We start from the raw sequence: 19,968 nt of genomic DNA, 5'->3' as shown, positions 1-19,968 counted from the left end.
AAATATAATTAAATGATAAAATGTTAATTTATTTAGTAATTATATTAAAAATATATTAATTATATGATAATTAAATATATTATAAATTAATTAACATTTAATAATATTATTTATACTAATTAATTATTTATTATATGATAAATAATAAAATAATTTTTATTTAATGATTAATATATAATTATATATTTAATAATATTATTTATAATTAAATTCATCTTATTAGTAATTATTTTAATTATATTATATTAATTTATTTAATAAATATTAATTATATTATTTTTATATTAATTAATTTTTAATTTATTATATTTATCATTTGTTCATTATTATAAATAATTAATATATATTTTAATATACTACACTAACTTATTTAATAATTTTAATATTTATTTATTTTTATATTAATTATTTATTTAATAAATATTAATTATATATTTATTTTTATATTAATTTATTTAATAAATATTAATTATATATTTATTTTTATATTAATTTATTTAATAAATATTAATTATATATTTATTTTTATATTAATTTATTTATAATATTATATTTATCATTTGTTCATTATTATAAATAATTAATATATATTTTAGCATACTACACTAACTTATTTAATAATAATTTTAATATTTATTTAACATTTATTTTAATTATATTAATTTATTTAATAAATATTAATTATATTATTTATTTTTATATTAATTAATTTTTAATTTATTATATTTATCATTTGTTCATTATTATAAATAATTAATATATATTTTAATATACTACACTAACTTATTTAATAATAATTTTAATATTTATTTAACATTTATTTTAATTATATTATATTAATTTATTTATTTTTATATTATTATAAATTATTAATAATTTTTAATTATTTTATATATATAAATTAAATAATTATATAGTTATTTATAAAACATTTTAATTTAATTTTTAAAATGTTATATATATATGTTTTAAATAAATTAATATTTAAATGTTATATATTATTTTTATAATATAAATAAAATTGCCTATTTTTATAATATATTAATAAAATAAATTATACATATTTATATAAAATAGCGGTTTTATTTGTAAACATATATATTTATTATAGTAAATTATTTGTAAATATATGCATTATTTGAAAATTACCTTAAAAGAAAGGATTCGTTATATTCTTTGTTTTAATAAAACAAAGTATATATATTTTTTATTATTTTTATATTAATCCTTTTTTTTGAAAATGCAAGCATGTGTTTAACTTCATTTAATGATCTTGCTATTGATAATAGAAATATTACATTAAGCTATTATTTGCATATAGTTTATATAATAATTCCTTACTGCATCTAAGAATTGTACCATAACAATTATGTTATCGCTTGAAACATTTGTTTAAAAATGTACTAATCATTATGAAATTGATGCTTAATACATATTTTATATATCTCATGTTTAAATTATGCATTTTTATATTAGAAAATAAACAAGTAATTCCTACAGCAATGCTTCATATTTATAACATTTATAATATATTTCATATTAATTTAAAACATATTTCAATAGCTTTAATTTTTAGCTAGCGTTTGAATATAATGAAGACTTCAAGTATAGCTTAAGATATGCAATAATTTTACTAGAAAATTAAATAATAGACGACATTTATTTACTTCCAAAAAATAAAAAATTTTAATTAAACTTTTATAATACACAATTACCAGCAGTTATATGATAATAGTTTATTAATGATCAAATAACAATGGTGTAAACACTACTAAAAAAATTCATATTTTTAAATTGTTTATGAATTGAGTAAATTCTCCTTGTAGATAAATCTTTTATTTACAAATATGAATATGCTTATTGTCTTTTTCTTTTTATTTGCAATACACAAAAGGACTTATTTTTTTTCATGCTATAAAAATTAATAAATGAATTTAAAACATGCTCTTTTTATAATTGAGCATCTTCCCAATTAACATCAATTAACACATTGCAATTTCCCTTTAATTATATTGTACAATTTTTATGTTTCATGATGGATATAATATTGGTAATATTTAATGAAAAAGCTATTCTTGTCTTTCCATTTTATATATATTTCCTTTTATGGTAATAAAGACAACCTTTTATCTTTTTACGTTAATTTTTTGTTTTAATCATTCATTTAATTTTTGCATATCAATTTATTTAATATTACATTTCTTATTGTCTATATATGTAATACTATTTAGGTAATTGAAAACTAGCATTTTATTTTTTTTATACTAATGCATACCTTGCTTCTTTTCTAATAGATATATTTTATGTTCTTAACTTTTTGATAACGATTTGTTAATTCGTAGTAAAAATTTTACTAAGAATTGCAATAAAATTAACTATATATTTATTCTACATTTTTTATGTAATTGGTAAAAGCATGTAAACAATTTATGCATGATAGGGAAATTATATGATTGGTTGATTTTTCTAAGAGCATGTTTCTTAAGACTAAAAATTAAAATGCTATAAATATTTTTATCGTTTGATACTTGTTTAGTTTAAGGATTGCATAATAAAACAGGTATATAATTAAAAATTACTAATATGTGATTATTATTTATTTTATTTTTTAAATATCAAAAAGAAAAATATAATAACCCTTAATAAATCCAACCTCGTATACTAATCTTAATCATAATATTTAAAACCATTATAATACTTCTGAAATTTTGTAACTAAATCATAGTTAAAATAATACAATACAATGAACATTTATTCACAAATGATTTATTTACACATCATTTGTCGTGTCTTTAATAATTATGAACAATCTTAGGAAAGCACGCATTTAACATGAAAATACATTATTTACCACCAAAAATATATTGAAGCAAGATATGTCGTTCAAATAGGGAAGCTAAATATAAAAGTGAACTATAGTGCATAATTTTTTCCCCTAAATTATATGTAATTTTTATATATGATTAGTATATATCATATTTATCTTTGCTCATTTTATTTGGCAAATGATAGTGTTCGAAGTTACACTTTTAAATACAAAAAATTATATATAAACATAACGATTGATATGTTTCAGCACATGTATCTATATTTTAATTAAAACATTTCTTATTTAAATAGACGTTGAATTTTTAAGTGATTTATCATATATATGTTTTTATTATTAAAAATATATCATAATTCTCACTATTGCATTGTAACTAATTATAGATAGAGGAAGAGAGCGAAAACAAAAAAAAAAGGCACTTACTAATTTGTGAATGAAGAGTATTAATTATATTTCAACAATGTCGGTAACAGTTCACTCTTTGAAGCTAATTTGAAAAAATTAAACTTATAAATGACATAAAATTATAGGAATACATTTATGAATGTTAATGTAAAATATTCCTTTAACGATATTTTACATTTTAATATATGATAAAATTAAGGATTGTAGAAGGGGAACATAACCGTGTTGTTAAATAAGAGCCTATAGAAATTATGGTAAAAATGTATTTATCAATTTTATTGATTATATGAAAGTCTTGAATTTTTTCATGTATATGTGTTGACTATATTAAAATATGCACATATATATACCAAAAGTGTTATTAAAAAACATATTATAATAGTAAAACTATAAAACATATTAACAGGTTGCACATAGTGAAAATTTATAATAATTGAAAATATAATTTTACATAGGTATATCGAAACATGCACCGTTCTATGCAGTACTAAAGAAACATTAATATATAAATAAAATGAATCATTACCTTATAAAGATTATGAATTAAGAATTTTTTATTACATTCACACTTTGACTTTTTTAAAGTTACACTAAAAATTAAGAATACACAAAACAAAATATTCAATAAAAATTGTGTAAAAGCACATTGAGACTAATATACTAAAAAATTCAATTATTGCTCGCTCCTATATTAATTTATATTGTGCATTTAAATTAGAGAATGGAAATTATATATATTTACGATTACCCCATATTTTACAATTTCTAATTTTATATTAATTGTTTATGAAATTAAGACGTATTAAAATTAAAGTCACTCTTAATAATTTTATATTTGTAATAAACATTTGTGTAAATAGCAAAAGCTTGTTAATATTTTTAAAGCACTTGTATGAATATTGCGGTTCATTTCTAAAAAAGCTTCCACAAAATAGTATTTTACACGTTATAATTTTTCAAAATTTAGTAAAATATACAATTTATGATATAGGGTTTTCAATGATCTTAAAAAATTTTTAAATTAAAAAAATATGTAAGGTCATTTTTTTTTTGCACACGAAAAAAAACATAACTTATAAAAAAATTTATAAAAAAAGCTAGTTGATTATAGAAAACGAAAAAAAAAAATATTTTATTTTTATTTATAAAATTACATAGATTTAATTTTTTTGTAAAACTTTATAAATAATCCTATACATTATTTTTTTATATGTATATGCTATTCTTAAATGCTAATGTACATGAGTATAACAAAAAAAATAGTATTTAAAAAAAATAAGCAATTTTTTGTGCTTCATATTTGTCTCAAAATTAACATAGTTATATTGTAAATAACACGTTTTAAATATATTTTTATACGTATAGATATATATGAATTTTTAATATATTAATTAAAGAAAATTTTATTTAAATCGCAAAATACACAAAATGACGCTCACGATTTAATTAAATGATAATTTTCCATTTATTATTTTTTTAAGTTTTAAATAATAATTTTGTTACATTTCGTCACTTTGTTTACATTTTTATTGTATTTTTTGTAACATTTAATTCTTTGTAAGTGGAATAATTATGATTCAAAGGAAAACGTCATAACTTTTTTTGATAACAGTTATAAAAGATGCTATGGGAACAGTTTTTGAGTGAAACATATAAATTATTGTGGGAAAAATGGATCAAGCTTTTTATTTATAACATTGGAGAAGTTAAAGAAACAACTAAAATGTGTATGCATCTTATATTTCAGGGTTATTTCAGTAAAATAATAAACACTAGGAAAATACATCTTGTTAATTTATATGTTAAGTATATTTGCAATCATGTAATTACAAAGTTTGGTAATAAACAACATAAAGGTATAAAATTAAAAAACCCTATTAGTGATTTGTTTTCTAAATATATTATGAACAAAAAAATAGAAAAAAACACAATTACACTATACAGTTATAAGAAAAAAAGTGATTTAATAACAAGTGATGTGAATTATAGCACAAAGAAAATATGCCCATTGGAATCAAGTGATGAACATTGTGTAATTAATCTATATAATGAAATATATCCGCAAGATGAACTGAACACATCTTTAAATAAAGAGAAACCAATAAAATGTGAATCAAATTGTAACATAACTGAATATAGTGAATATGAAAAATGTTATGAAAGTGATAAGGCAACAAATAGCAGCTCATGTTTTGGAAATAGTATGTTAAATTTTGAAACGTTAGAATATGACGAAGATGAAGTAAATGAAAATATAAAAAATTGCTATTTGTACAATGGATACATAAATGCAAGCATGTATAAAAAATCCGGAGAATATAAATTTTTAAAAAATCATTTGAATGAAGATAAAAACATAACTTTAAATATAGAAATTGATGCCTCGTCACAAAGCTACAATGAAGAAACAGATCAAGAAGGCAAACTAGAAGGGAATTATGAGAAAAACAACCACGAATTAAATGAAGAATATAAAAGAGGAATAAGGGTAAAAAAAAAAAAAATATATGAAATTTATAATACAGAAACCACAACATTGGAAAATATGTACTATGAAAACTATTTAAACGAAAACTATTCTTCATCATATGGTTATACAAGTGATAACAGTGATGATATAAATGAAAGTGATTTCATCGATAATGATTTTAACCATAATAATTTAAATGATAAATACCAACAAAATAGTTGGTGTCAATACAATATAAATAAACAGTTTTGATACTATTCATAATTATTAAAAAAATTAATATAAGATTTAAAATATCTACGAAAATCCACGGAATTATGTTTGTTTGTGTGTATGTAAAATTATTAATATATATAATTCATTATAAAAAAAACGTTATATACAAATAATTAAAATTAAGATGCAGATAAATACAACTTTTTTACTGCATTATATGTATTTCATTATTATATATTTTTTCCATTTTTAAATAACGCCCTTTCTTTCTATGTATACATTATGTTTCATATTTTTTAATATTTTTTTAGTATACTATTTTTAATCGACACGAAAATGAAAATGCTATTCTGCTTAATTTAATTTAATTTATATTTTTTTAAATTGTAATTCTCATAGAATATGAAAGATAAAAAAAGTAAATATTTGGTTACTTTTTTCCCCCTTATTTTTTAATTTTAATAAATAAAATTTAATTTCAAAATAAAAAAAAGAAAATATATAAATTTTAAATATAAATGAACAAATTTAGCGTGTATATATTAAAAACGAAAAAAAAGAACAATAAGGTAATCATGCAATGATATTCCATTAAAAAAAATATAATTTACATATAATACTTGTCATTTATACATAATATTTAATTATATAGAAGAAATATATATATGAACAAACTATAAAAAAATGTGCACTAATTATTACAAAAGTTTAACAACAACTGAAAGATGCTCGTGACTCAGACATCATTGGGATATCTAAAGGGGAAAGCGAGATAAAATAAATAAATATATACAAATAAGTATAATTATATAAATGTGGGTAAAATGGCAGTGTGTATTATTTACAATTGTTTTACCTAATTTCACCCTTGAATATTGGCTACTTGGTCCATATTTAATTCCGTAAGACTACATTAAAAAATCAATTTCCAAAAATGTTTACTATGAATAGTATAAGTAAATATATAAATATTTAATATAAATCGCATTACCTCGTTACTTAAGTCATAAACATCATTTAAGATATTGTCGTATATTTTTCTTGCAGTGTATAAAAATGCCTAAAAAAAGGAGGAAATGAATGATTGGAGTAAAACTAATAGCTCATCTTAGATATAATATGCAAAAAAATAAAAATATTTAGTACCTCTTCAACATTTTTTGCTGTTTTTGCTGAAGTTTCTAAAAATATCAATCCATTTTGTCTTGCAAATTGTGCACCTTCTTCAGCTGAAACTTCTCTTCTTTCTAAATCACATTTATTTCCTACTAAAATTATAGCCATGTGTGGGTTTGAATTTTGTCGAACTTCATCTAACCACCTATTTAAATGGTTAAATGTTTCTCTTCTATTAATCCCAAATACAAAAGGAAAAGGAGGAAATAATAATGAATAATAATATAAAAATAATATTGTTTGTTATATATAGTTAGTAAAATTGAAGCGAAACTTCCCAATATATCTTTATTACTATGAAAACATAACTTTATTATTAGGGTTATGTAAAAATTATGCATATGCATACCTAGTTATGTCATAAACTAATAAAGCTCCCGCGGCTCCACGATAATATGATCTCGTTATAGATCTAAAGGATTCCTGGCCAGCACTAATAAAAAAAATATAATAAAATAAATATATATAACAAAAATTATAAAATTTCAAATTATCATAATGTTTATTATATAAAAATGCAAATATATATTCATTTTATTAATTTTATGTTTTATTTATATACGTATCCCATATTTGAAGTTTGATTTGTTTATTGTCTAGGTTTATTAGTCGTGCCCCAAATTCTACACCAATTGTTAAATCATGATCAGCTCGAAATCTTTTATCTGTAAATTGTAGCAATAGACAGCTTTTTCCGACTCCTTAAAAAAAATTAAAAATAGTAATGTTACTTGTATTATTTACTGTATGGGAAAAGGATTTAATTATTTACGTTCTTGAAATTACCTGTATCACCAATTATTATATACTTAAACAAGTATTCATAAGGAGACATTTTTATTTTTATTATAATTTTTTTAATTTTTATATCTTTTTAAATATATATTTTTATACTTTAAAACAATATATTTTCATTGGTTTTGCTTAATTTGTTTAATTCTCAAAGTCAAATGCTTTAAAAAGTAATTACAATTTAAAAAATCTGTATAAAGGTTTAACAAAAAACATTAAAATTTAACTTATTGATTTATTCTCTCTATATAGTATAAAAATCCTTATTGTAATATTACCCTAATTTTTAAAAAAAAATTATACGTATATAAATCTCACAAAACATGTGTGTTCTTATATATTATTTTATGTTTTTAATTGTGTACTTTAGTTTAATATTAAAATGGTAATTTAAAGAATGATAATTTTGTATAAACACTCATTTATTATAGATATTTATTGTTTTCATTTTTCTTCCATCTTTTGTTTTTTTGCTTTTTGGTAAATATTTTATAATGAATAAAAAAGTATAAAAGAATTAACGGCAATTCTTCTTACAATTTTTTGGAATAAATACAAATCATATATTATTGTATATAATATAATATGTGTATTTTATGTAAATTAAAAAAAAAAAAAATTAGGAAAAAAAACGTTAAGTAAAAAAAATTCTGTGTATAACGATGATTTATATAGAAACCTTTATTATTTGTTAAGAACTATGAGTAAAATTAGCATAATCCATTTTTTTAAAAATTATAATTTTATACTATATTATATATTTTTTCCTTTATAATCCTATATTATAATAATATACATAAATATAAGAGAAACGTAATAATGAGGGTAATGTGATTATTAATATTAATTCCACCCTAAAAAAAGGGAAAGCGCCATTTTTTATATTTATAAAAATCAATATAAAAATTTCAGTGTAAAATTACCCAACCCAAATATAAATATATTAATAATAATTTTCTATATAAAAAAGCAAAATAAAATGAAGAAAATGAATTAAAAGTTTATATATATAATATTCAATCTTACATTAATATATTCTATATATAAATGTACATACATAGGTATAATTGTTTATGCAATTTCACAATATTACTAAAAATATTTACATTATAAAAGAAAAAAAAGAATGATAAAATTAAGTAAAAATTAAACTGACTATTAATATTTATAACCATATACACAATCAAATATACTTTAAAATAATACATCATTTCTTTATATATCTAGATAATCTATGGGACCGTGCGGAAAGAAAATTTATATTCTCGTGTTTAATTATGTTATCATTGGACAAACCACATAATTCCTTAACTTCTTTTTTTAAAAAAGTAGATAGGTTTTCAGGTTTTCTTTTTTTTGATTTTTTAATACACATGTTTCCAATTGGTGCATTTATATTTTTTTTATCCGATTTATAAACACGTTTATTATTTTTTACGAACGTTTTTATATTTTCGTCTACTTCTACTTTCGCTTTTGCTTTGTTTTTATTTATTGCAGCACCTTTATTATCATCTACAATGATTTCACAATAATCGTTCTTTGAATTTTTTTTTTTTTTATCAAATGATTGTTTTATTTTGATTTGTTTCAATTTTTGCTTATTATTAATTTTATATGTCTTTTTAATTTTGTATACATTATTAGTACATATTGAATTTCTATTTTTGGTTCTCCTAGTCTTAATATTATTAGCATTATTATTGCATTTATTTTTTTCATTTTCTACTGCAACATTTTTTTCAGTATGAATCATAACGTTTTGTATTTCCCCATGTATACTAGTATTATCCAAATTGTTGCATGTGCTTTTTATTTCTTTTATTTCACCATCTTCTCTTGTGTGTTGTTTTTCCAATTCAGTTGTATTATCAATGTTTTGGTCAATTTTACTGGTATTACTTCTCACTATGACATCACTATTTCCTTTATCTGTACAAACAGGTTTTTCAATAGAAATATTTTCTATATTTTCTTTATCATAACTAATACTATATTTATTATTATCATTATCTACGATTTTCATATCCGATACAATTAAGGAACTATTCGAATCATTGGTGGCACCTATACAAATATTTTTATTATTATATTCTATATTATCATTTTGATTTTTAGAATATATATCTTTATTTTCATTATTTGAATTCCCCTTTATTAAATTTACTATATTTTGCGACAGATCTCTTGTGGCAACGTTTTTTTCATCTTCTTTATGTTCTATTGTATCCACAATTTGTTTACCCTCACTTTTATCGATTACACTTCGGTTATTCCCCTGTTCCATTCTTTCCTCCAACAAAGCGAGAAGTAAAGTTTCCTTGTTGAAATACCCTTGATTTATTTGCTCTTTTAATTTTAAATTTGTTAAATTAATCTTGTTTTCATTTATTCGTGCTTTTTTACGCATATTAGTCATGTTATTTTTATTTACTTTTGTATATTTTCTAGTTTTTTTTGTAGTGTTCAATAAAATACTAAGCATGTTTTTCTGTGTTTCATCGATGCGGATATTTTGTTCATAATTGTTTGTATCCATAAATGAAACTATTTCACTTAATTTGCTGCTTCTATTTAATTGATCCCGATTTTCATCGGGTTTGTTATTTTCCTCAGTATTAATCATCAAACATTTATTTCTATCGTCACCATTTTCGTTGTCATTTGTTTTATTATGTTCGGATAAGTTGATGAATAATTTATCATTATGCTTAAAAATATTGTAATCATTTATATTTATTAATATACGATTCTTTGAATCTAATATTTCTGTTTCTAATTTGTTTTTTATTTTCTCTGTTTGTTCATTGATTTCATTTTGGATGCTTTCTCCCTCCTTTTCTAATTCGTTTATTTGATCTGTTTTCGGATCTTCGTTTATCGAATCATTTGAATTATTTATTTCTACGTCTTTTTTATTTTCTTTATTTGCATTTACTACATGCTCAGAATTTTGATTTTCGATGTTCACATCATTATTAGTTATCTCGTTTGCTAACTCATCTTCGCATTCTAAATCCTTATCTACTTCTAAAGAATATTTTAATTCTTTCAAATATTCATTTACTGATATATACTTTGCATCTTTAGTAATAACTGATTGGCTATATGCTAAAAGTGTGAATATTGAAAAGAAAAAAATAAAAAATAATGTGTATATATACTAATGGAATAATAACATCACTTGTAGAGGTAATGTTATTGAAAAAACGGAATAAAATTTCACAAAATGTTAGAATGTATATATAATAATTCATATATAAAATATACCATCTTTAATTGTCTTGGAATATTTTTTTGAAATCAAATTTATACTCAATAAAAAGTTTTCAATAATGCTTTCTTTATTTACATGCTCATTAATTGAAAATAATTTTTCAGGAAAAAAGTATAAATATAATGATACTAACTCTTCATATGTTAATAAATTCAGAGTAGAAACAAATTCTATTTCAAGTTTAATAACCTTGTAATCATTGAAATTATTTTTTGATATTTCGGTTTCTTCCTTTCTTTCATTTTCTATTATCTTCATTCCCACACTTTCAATCCCTTTTTCCACATTTAAATTGTTAATAAAGTTTAGTCTTTCATACGAATTTCTCTCATTAAACTTGGATTACAAAAATAATGAATGCATAAAAAAATATATATATATTAATTAATACGAATATGCGTATATATAGAAGCGAAGAAGTGGATAAAGAAATGGAATAAATTCAATTGCACAGTGAAATAATGTAACGATGCGCGTGATCATTAAAATAATAAAAAAATAAAACAAATATGAATGAAATAAGATTTGTTCAATATACTCATGTTAAAAAAAATAAGATGCAATCATGAAGTAATACCTTTAAATCTTCTACAATACTTAATTTTAAGCCATGGTTAAATGTAACCATGTGATATAGGACACTGCTTTTCTTTTTAAAAAGTTGTTTATCTCTGCAATAAATGCCTTCAAAAATTGATACATCATATAAATGCTATATTTGTTTTTTATATGTAATATGTTCATTTATTCCTTGTATAATTTTAAGTTTACATTGAAATCCAAGTTTTTTTTTATCTTGCTTATTTAAAACATTAACAAATCTAAAAGAGGCATATACAACACACATATATAATTTATAATAACTTTAAATTTGTTGAATTATATATTAAATTGTATTGCATATTTACTTTAGCCCACTTATTGCATCAGTTTCCCATGTATATGATACATTAAATGATTGATGTTTATCCTGTATTTAGGGGAAAAAACAACGACGACATATTATATTTGGATGGATATATAGCTGTATCCATACAGCCTAAGCACGCATGTTTTATGTAAATAACACCTTTTAATATGATTGTATTAAAAATCTTTTTACATGCTCATTAAATTTGTTTTTGGTATTCTTTGTTTTATTTCCCTCTGAAATATCATCATTTTCAAGAAGGGATTCTTTTATTAAATCTTTTAAAAAAAATTTGGTTATTCCACTATTTTCCTAAATCATGTAAAAAAAACAAAAAACATAATAATCTGTTTTCTATTTTACGTTTTCTAATATAAATTTATAATTTTTTATTGTTTTTATGATGAATTAGCTTCATTCATGTTTTATTACTTTTGTCTGTTCGATAGTCCTTTGCCTATGAACTCCTTTCCTTAGGGTGCTGGCAGGAAACTAAAAAAAGAAGGGTTGGGGTGAAATGGATGACAATTTTATAAATAGTTAATATTTCTTAAAAAAACATCCGAAAGACATATAAACAACTTTCGTTAATTTTTCTTATAAATTTATTATACCGCAGAAAAATTCATTTATATCGATTGATTTCAAATTGTAGAATGACATTAAAACACATCTTTATGTGCTTTTATTTAATAAGTTTCGTTTTTAAATTAAATTCTTTATAAAATATTTTATTATTAAAAATAAAAAAATTAACGAATATTTATAATTCTTAAATATGTAAATACAAATGTTGCTCACATGTTTTTCTTTTACTGTATTTCATACAAAAATACAATTAAAAACAATAAAAAACATATATAAATAAATTTAATTATGTAAAATGACTAGTTTTTAGCTACATTTACATCGAAAAAATCGAAAAATTATGATGATTAAATTATCAAAATATTTAATTAGGGTATTTAAGACATGATCAAAACGCAATATATATGCATGTAAAAATATAAGGAGATATTCTTAATATCATGTAAACAATGGAAACAACTGAAAAAAATATTAAAATTAATGCAAAAATATATATATATACATACAAATATGCATGTACATACAGATTAAACAAATATTTCTCTTTATATTATTTTTTTTTTAAATGTGCTTTTTTTTTTTTTTTTTTTTTCTGGTATTTTGGAATTTTATGTTTCCTTTTTTCTCTATTTTGTTCTTTCACTAATTTACTCCACTCTTTTCTTGTAACACCCTCAGGAATTATTCCTTTAAATTTCACATCTTCCTGATCATTGATAGAACTATTATTTTCATCACCCAGTATAACTGATTTTCCTTCATCAGATAATTCCTTGGATAATTGTAAATTTTCTGGATTTTCTTCAATTTCATTTTCTTCATAATATAGATCTTCATTTTTCTCAACTTGTGTTTGAGAAATTTCGAGATTTTCCTTTTGCATATGTGACATACTTGTGTCTTTTTTTTGAATATGATTTTTGCAAATATCATTATTCAGATCATCATGATTATCCTTATTATTTTGTTCTACAGAATTGTTATTATTATCATTAGTATAATTTTGCTTTAAATTCATAACTATTGATTTCCCCTTTTTTAAGAGCTTTAAATCCTTTTCAATACTCCTAATATCTTTGATTTCATTTAAATACATTGGGGTCCATGAGCTTAAAAAAACTTGTTCTTCTACTTGAACTTTATTTGGGTTTTTTTTCAAACGAAATCTATTTTGTAGTTCCATTTTTGTTACATAGTAACATGTAGCTCTTTTTAATTTTTCAAAATATATCATATTTTGTTTTATTTTTTCATAATTTAATTTAGGTATTGGAGTTGAATTTTTTATTGTCCCAAATAATTCAAGGTATAACATTTCTAAAGGGTTTATATATATTTCCTTTTTGTCATTCTCCATAAAATATGTTATATGCTCAGGTAAGTTAGCAGATACAATATATTCAAATAATTTTTTCAAAGGAAGAACTTGTACATTATTATAAAAAATTTCGTCTGAAAGTTTTTTATTTATGCCCTCTTTATCACATTCCATAGTATGATCAATATCATTTTCGTTGTTACAATTTCTTCTCAAACTTCTATTCGTATTAGTAATAATGTTTGAATATAGCAGATTATTATTCATCATTGACTCATCGTTATTATCATTCGAGGACAAAGCGTGATTTATTCCAGCATTCATTAACATCGAATTTAACTGCTTGATCCATGTACTTTTTGTATGTTTAACATATCCAATTTTTTTTTTAAAAAAATTAGTAATATTTAAACAATCTCTTTTTAAAAATTCTAAAGAATGAGGATGATCATGTTCCATTGATTGTGAAACATCTATAATATATATATGATTATAAAAATATAGTAAATTATATTCTGAAAAATCTGCATGAACAAGTTTACATATTGAATATAATAATCTTAAAATACATATACATTCAATATATAATTCCTTCCATTTTAATATTGAAACATTTAAATCTTTCATTTTAGAACAAGAAACATCCAAATTTCCTAACATACTCATAACAATAAAGTTGCTTTTTAAAACTAAAGGATATGGGCATCTTAATCCATGTATTAATATTCTTCTTAAGTTTCTAAATTCTTTTTCTGACCATTGTTTTACCATTTTTCTTGGATTTGTATTTTTTGTATATGCATTTCGAAATCGAAATTCTCCTTCTATATATTTAGATCTTTTTTTAAACACTAAAATAGATGTATTATAAATTTTTGTAGCAAATGATACAGCAATTTTTTTATTTTCCAATATATCAGAAATATAGTTTTCATCTTTATATATTAATTTATCTAGTTGGTCTATTATATCAAAAACATTAATTTCGTTTTTTATGTCAATTATTTCAGTTTTATTGTTTTCGAACTCTATTATTTCCCTTTTTTCACTGTTCCTCAATAAATCATTTATTTTTAATGATTCAGTTTCTGACAGATATTCAAATGATTCTTCTTCATTTTCATCACTATCAATATTTTCTTTACAATCACTAACATCATTCATTTCTACACATTTTGAAATCTCTGATAATTCATTGATTAAGTTATTTATTTCAAAATTGACGTTTCCATTTACCTTTCTTTTATATGTATTCCATTTTTTTGCATACCTGAATAAAATTTCTTTCACACTTTTTATTTCTTCATTACTTAAAATCTTATGAGCATTAAATACAAATGCTTCTTTTCCAGAACTAACTACTCCATATATTTCATTAAAAAAAGTATTTTTTAATTTTTTTAAAATAAGTAAAGTTCTATTATCTAGTACTGAATTAACAGTTGCCCTTTTGTCACGCGTTAATCCTCTGTTTCGGAATTTATAAGCAGTTTTTTCTCCTTTAATTAATGAATTTTTAACAACATTACTTATTTTCTTTTGATATCCATAATTTTCGAATTTTTCATTCGAATTTCGGTTTTTCTCCGTCTCATAAACTGTTTGTTTATCTTCCCTATCCATTTATGCATTAATAAAAAGCTAACGTAATAATATATAATGGATTTGTAAAATTGTCAAATGAAAAAGCTTCAAATGGGGAATAGAACAAAATCGCTATCCAATATATATATATATATATATTTCTGCACTAATATATGTATATATGATACATACAACTTTAAGATATTAAAACTTCTTAAACTACATATGCGTAAAACGAATGATGATATATATACAAAACGTGTCCTTTTTATTTCACTCCCAGAAACATAATATATCTACTTAGATTTCCATAATGTTATATGAACATGTTGAAAAAAATATATACAAATATTTATACAAATTTGTTCAAATAAAAACAAAGAATAAATAAGTTTTGTGTTGAAAAAAATTTGTTTTTCTTATAATATAGCCTTCTTCAAATCCTTATTTTATTTTTGTTTAAATATATTATTATTGGTTTCATTTTATTTGCTTATTATTTTCTATATATTTACATATATATTATATTTATATGACTTCTTTTATAAAGTTTGGAGATACTCTCAACATATATATCGTTGTACAACACCTGGAATTAACTTAAAATATTTTCAAGCGGAAATATATAACGAGTTGCCCTTCTACGTAATTATTATAATTATAAAAAATATATTAAAATAATAAAATAAAATTAATTAATAATAAAAAAATTAATATAAATTAAATTTAATTAAATTAAACTTAATGAGAAATAAAATAAAATTAATATATGCGTACCACCCTCTATAAATACGTAGAATAATATATACTGCTATGTAATAATAATATTTGCATATCAAAAGGGTTATATATGTATATGTTGCAATTTTCTACAATTTCATATGCAATTATCAAAAAAAATTATTTTGTATACTAATATATTTTACTTTTTTTTCCAATTTTTAGATTATCTGTTTCTATTTATATATATTACACCGCCAATTTTGATAACTATACATATACATCTGTGTCATGTGCTTCTCACTTTTTCGATTAATGGGGAAAAGCAATATGAAAATAAATAAATGGATAAACTATGCATATTCCACACACCCTATATATGTGAAACTTGCTAGCAAGGAAATGAGATTTGATATGTGGTACAAAAAGGAAACGGTGGCGAAACAACAAATAACAGATTGAATTAATTTTTTTTTTAATATTTTAACCAAAAAATGGTATTATAAATTAGGAAAAAGAAATATATATGGAGTAAATAAATAGTAGTAAAATGCAACAATTCATTCAAATATGTTTTTAATTAAAAAATAAGGTATACAGAAATAATATTGAAAAAAGGAAGCATGACAACGAAAAAAATAAAATAGTAATAGGGCAAATTAAAAAAAGATATGAGGAAAGATATTGCAATAAATATTGCATTGATAAATTAGTGTTGAAGATTGGAATAATGAAGCTTACATAAAAAATTTATATAAAACATATACATATATGTGTGACAATTTATTATTTATATAAATACACATATCTATCGTGTTCACTGTTTTTGTCATTAGTGTCATCGTTTTTTGGCATGTTTGAATGATCCGCTTTGTCTGTTCTCGAAAAATCTCTATGATCATTACTATTACGATCTTTTATATTTTTTTTTTTTGATTCAGAATAATTACTATTATCATAATCACTATCTCGTTTACCTTTTCCTTTTGTTTTTTCTTTGGTTTTACTTTTGTATTTATTTTTCATTTTATCTTTTTCTTTTTCTTTCTCTTTTGTTTTTTCTCTATTTCGGTCTCTATCCCTATCTCTATCTCTATCTTTATCCCTAACTCTATCTCTATCCCTATCCCTATCTCTTTCTCTTTCTCTTTCTCTATCCTTATCTTTATCTCTATCCCTATCTCGGGTCCTATCTTTTCTGCTTTTTTCTTTGCTCTTTATTTTATACTTATCATGTTTCTTATCTCTGTGATGACTTCGATCCGTTTTCCTGTACTTCCGTTCTCTGCTATCATATGAGCTTCTCTTTCTATAATTATCATCATTCTCATATGTATAGTCTTCTTCATCACCACTATGTTTTCTGTCTCTATAATTGGATTCATTAATTTCATAATCTTCATCATTTCCGTACATATTATGCATGCCTGTTCTTTCACGTGAGTTATATGTTTCAGACATTCCTCTATGAGAGCCTACGTCATTATATTTGTGGCTTCGGTGTTTTTTGTTTCGTATATTTGTAGATGAATACTCATCATCATTATATTCTCCCTTATAATTATCCTTATTATAATCCTTTCCATAATTACTGTCATTTTCACGGTTATCACTGCCACTATGATTTATAATATTTTCATCATGACTACGATAATCTTCTTCATAATTTTGACCTTTTTTATAATTAACATTATCTTCAATTGGTAAATCATATTTATTTAATTTTGACTTTAATTTATTAATATATTTATTTAATCTTGTATTTTTTTTTTCTAATTTATTATTTTGTTCAGCAATTTTTGTATATTTTTTTGTTAAATCTGCTAATTGCTGACTTAATAATTCATTATCTTCATCGATATCTACATTTAATTCCTTTAATGCTTTTAATTCATTTTTATAAAAAGATATTTGTTGTTTTAAATTTATTATTTGTATTGATATTGGTTGTAATGTATTTTCTTCTAATGTTTTACCTAATTCATAATTTTCATCTTGTAACTTTTTACATTTATTAATAAGTCTTTGTCCTGCTGTTGCTTGAGCATCAAATGTGCATCCTTGTAATTTTTCTTCGGCTATATTACATTTTCTTGTTATTTCGTATATTTTTTGTCGTAATTCTTTTATTTCTAAATTTATAGATGGATCAATTAATATATTTCTCAGAGAATTTATATTTATTATATCTTTTGATGATTTACCATCTTCATCTTCATACATATGCATACTTCTCCATTCATTCAAATATGTATGGAACTGACATATTTCCTTTTCCAGGGAAGATATACATGCAAGGTATACATGCTCTCTTTTCTGAAGGTTAAAATAGAAGGAAAAAAATAGGAATATTATTATATCGCGAACATATTTTATTTCATATATACATTATATATATACATTTTTATGAGGGGGAAAACCATACCCCATATATAAATATAGGAGGCTATTTTATGAATAGGAACCATTCTATAGAATAAACTATTTGTGCTCACTTTTTTTTTATTTATTTATTTTTTTTTTTTACCTTAAACTCATTAAGATACTCATTTAAATTATCTTCTACACAATCATTTGTTTCATCATTAATAATTGCATAAGGGTTTTCTTGAGACATTTTTATGTTATTTACTGTATTATTATTTTTTGCAAATTTATGTTTTGTTTTTTTTTAAAAATCCAATTCCTTACCAGTGATTACCATAGGAGCATATTTTTTTTATGCATATGGTGTAAATATGAATTGCACAAATGATACAAGATATATATTATAATGTGATATAATTTGATGAATGCTTAAACTCGTGAATTCATATATATGATATACGAGGTCAAGATTAAATATATTTTATATCTTATGAAAAAACGCATTGATTCCTCATCATTTTGAAAAGTTCAATTAATAATTGCCAAAAATTAAAAAAATATTTAAATTTCAATATAAATTATATTAATTTATATTTATTATTTATATCTAAAATTAGTTTCAAAGAATTTGAATTTTGAGGTTATCAATAATGAAAAAATTAAAAGGGGCGTAAAAGAAAAAAAAACCTATATAATATATTTACATGTATTTAATATTTATACAAGCAAAATATTACAAGTATATTATCGGAAATGTATCTACATATTTTTTACAAAATTTGTTATTCCAAGTTTTAATTTTCTTTTCAAATTTTGTTATAAACAAATAATTAACAAGTTTATTATTATAATATATTTTTTTCTCCTTGAAAATTTAAAATTACTTCATTTGTATATAATTATGTATGCGTAAACACATTTGGACGAATATGCATATATTAATATTTAAATAAATAGAGCAAATAAGGATACAAAGGATTTTAAAATACAGATAAAATCTTAGGTTAATAATATAAAAATTGTACAAAATTATTAAATTAAGGATTTCCTTGAAATATTTCTAAGTGAATATTTTTTTTTTGACGCACAATATATATTAGTTAGGGAAAAATGAAAAATATATTTATAAAAAAAGCGAAAAAATTATACCTTTTGAAATTTTATGCTTTACCCTTTTATTTAACATATAAAAATAAAATTATTGAAAAAAATACTAAAATGTAATCTATAATTATTTTCTGCTTTTTCGAATTTTTATTTTAGTAAAAATATGAATACATATAATTATGTATACATGTTCTACTTGTATCCATTTTTT

The 19,968-nt window shown here is 21.2% G+C and overlaps 5 protein-coding genes across 5 annotated transcripts, besides 1 other annotated feature; 1 reads left to right on the top strand and 4 right to left on the bottom strand.

The window, feature by feature from the left end:
- Positions 1-913: part of a sequence feature that runs on past the window's edge.
- A 3,940-nt stretch (positions 914-4,853) lies between these two features.
- PBANKA_1445900 (conserved Plasmodium protein, unknown function) lies at positions 4,854-5,954 on the top strand (the record flags this gene model as incomplete). The annotated part of the gene is made up of 1 exon (XM_034567824.1): positions 4,854-5,954. The coding sequence occupies one exon, from the start codon at positions 4,854-4,856 to the stop codon at positions 5,952-5,954; it is 1,101 nt and encodes a 366-aa protein (XP_034424283.1).
- A 672-nt stretch (positions 5,955-6,626) lies between these two features.
- Positions 6,627-7,929, bottom strand: PBANKA_1445800 (ras-related protein Rab-2, putative; the record flags this gene model as incomplete). Its single annotated transcript, XM_034567823.1, has 7 exons — positions 6,627-6,673; positions 6,775-6,826; positions 6,910-6,978; positions 7,065-7,266; positions 7,444-7,527; positions 7,657-7,795; positions 7,881-7,929. 7 exons carry the CDS (start codon positions 7,927-7,929, stop codon positions 6,627-6,629), a joined length of 642 nt encoding a protein of 213 aa, XP_034424282.1.
- A 1,164-nt stretch (positions 7,930-9,093) lies between these two features.
- Positions 9,094-12,702, bottom strand: PBANKA_1445700 (conserved Plasmodium protein, unknown function; the record flags this gene model as incomplete). Its single annotated transcript, XM_034567822.1, has 8 exons — positions 9,094-10,997; positions 11,157-11,499; positions 11,741-11,847; positions 11,935-11,984; positions 12,072-12,133; positions 12,266-12,385; positions 12,506-12,565; positions 12,688-12,702. The coding sequence occupies 8 exons, from the start codon at positions 12,700-12,702 to the stop codon at positions 9,094-9,096; spliced, it is 2,661 nt and encodes an 886-aa protein (XP_034424281.1).
- Positions 12,703-13,211: 509 nt separating this feature from the next.
- PBANKA_1445600 (serine/threonine protein kinase RIO1, putative) lies at positions 13,212-15,602 on the bottom strand (the record flags this gene model as incomplete). The annotated part of the gene is made up of 1 exon (XM_034567821.1): positions 13,212-15,602. One exon carries the CDS (start codon positions 15,600-15,602, stop codon positions 13,212-13,214), a length of 2,391 nt encoding a protein of 796 aa, XP_034424280.1.
- Positions 15,603-17,069: 1,467 nt separating this feature from the next.
- Positions 17,070-18,900, bottom strand: PBANKA_1445500 (pre-mRNA-splicing regulator, putative; the record flags this gene model as incomplete). The annotated part of the gene is made up of 2 exons (XM_034567820.1): positions 17,070-18,599; positions 18,811-18,900. The coding sequence occupies 2 exons, from the start codon at positions 18,898-18,900 to the stop codon at positions 17,070-17,072; spliced, it is 1,620 nt and encodes a 539-aa protein (XP_034424279.1).
- Positions 18,901-19,968: the final 1,068 nt, after the last annotated feature.

Source organism: Plasmodium berghei, assembly GCF_900002375.2.
Source record: "Plasmodium berghei ANKA genome assembly, chromosome: 14".
Lineage (NCBI taxonomy): Eukaryota > Apicomplexa > Aconoidasida > Haemosporida > Plasmodiidae > Plasmodium > Plasmodium berghei.
Note: the sequence above shows the minus strand (reverse complement) of the source record. Positions and strands in the feature narration are given on the sequence as shown.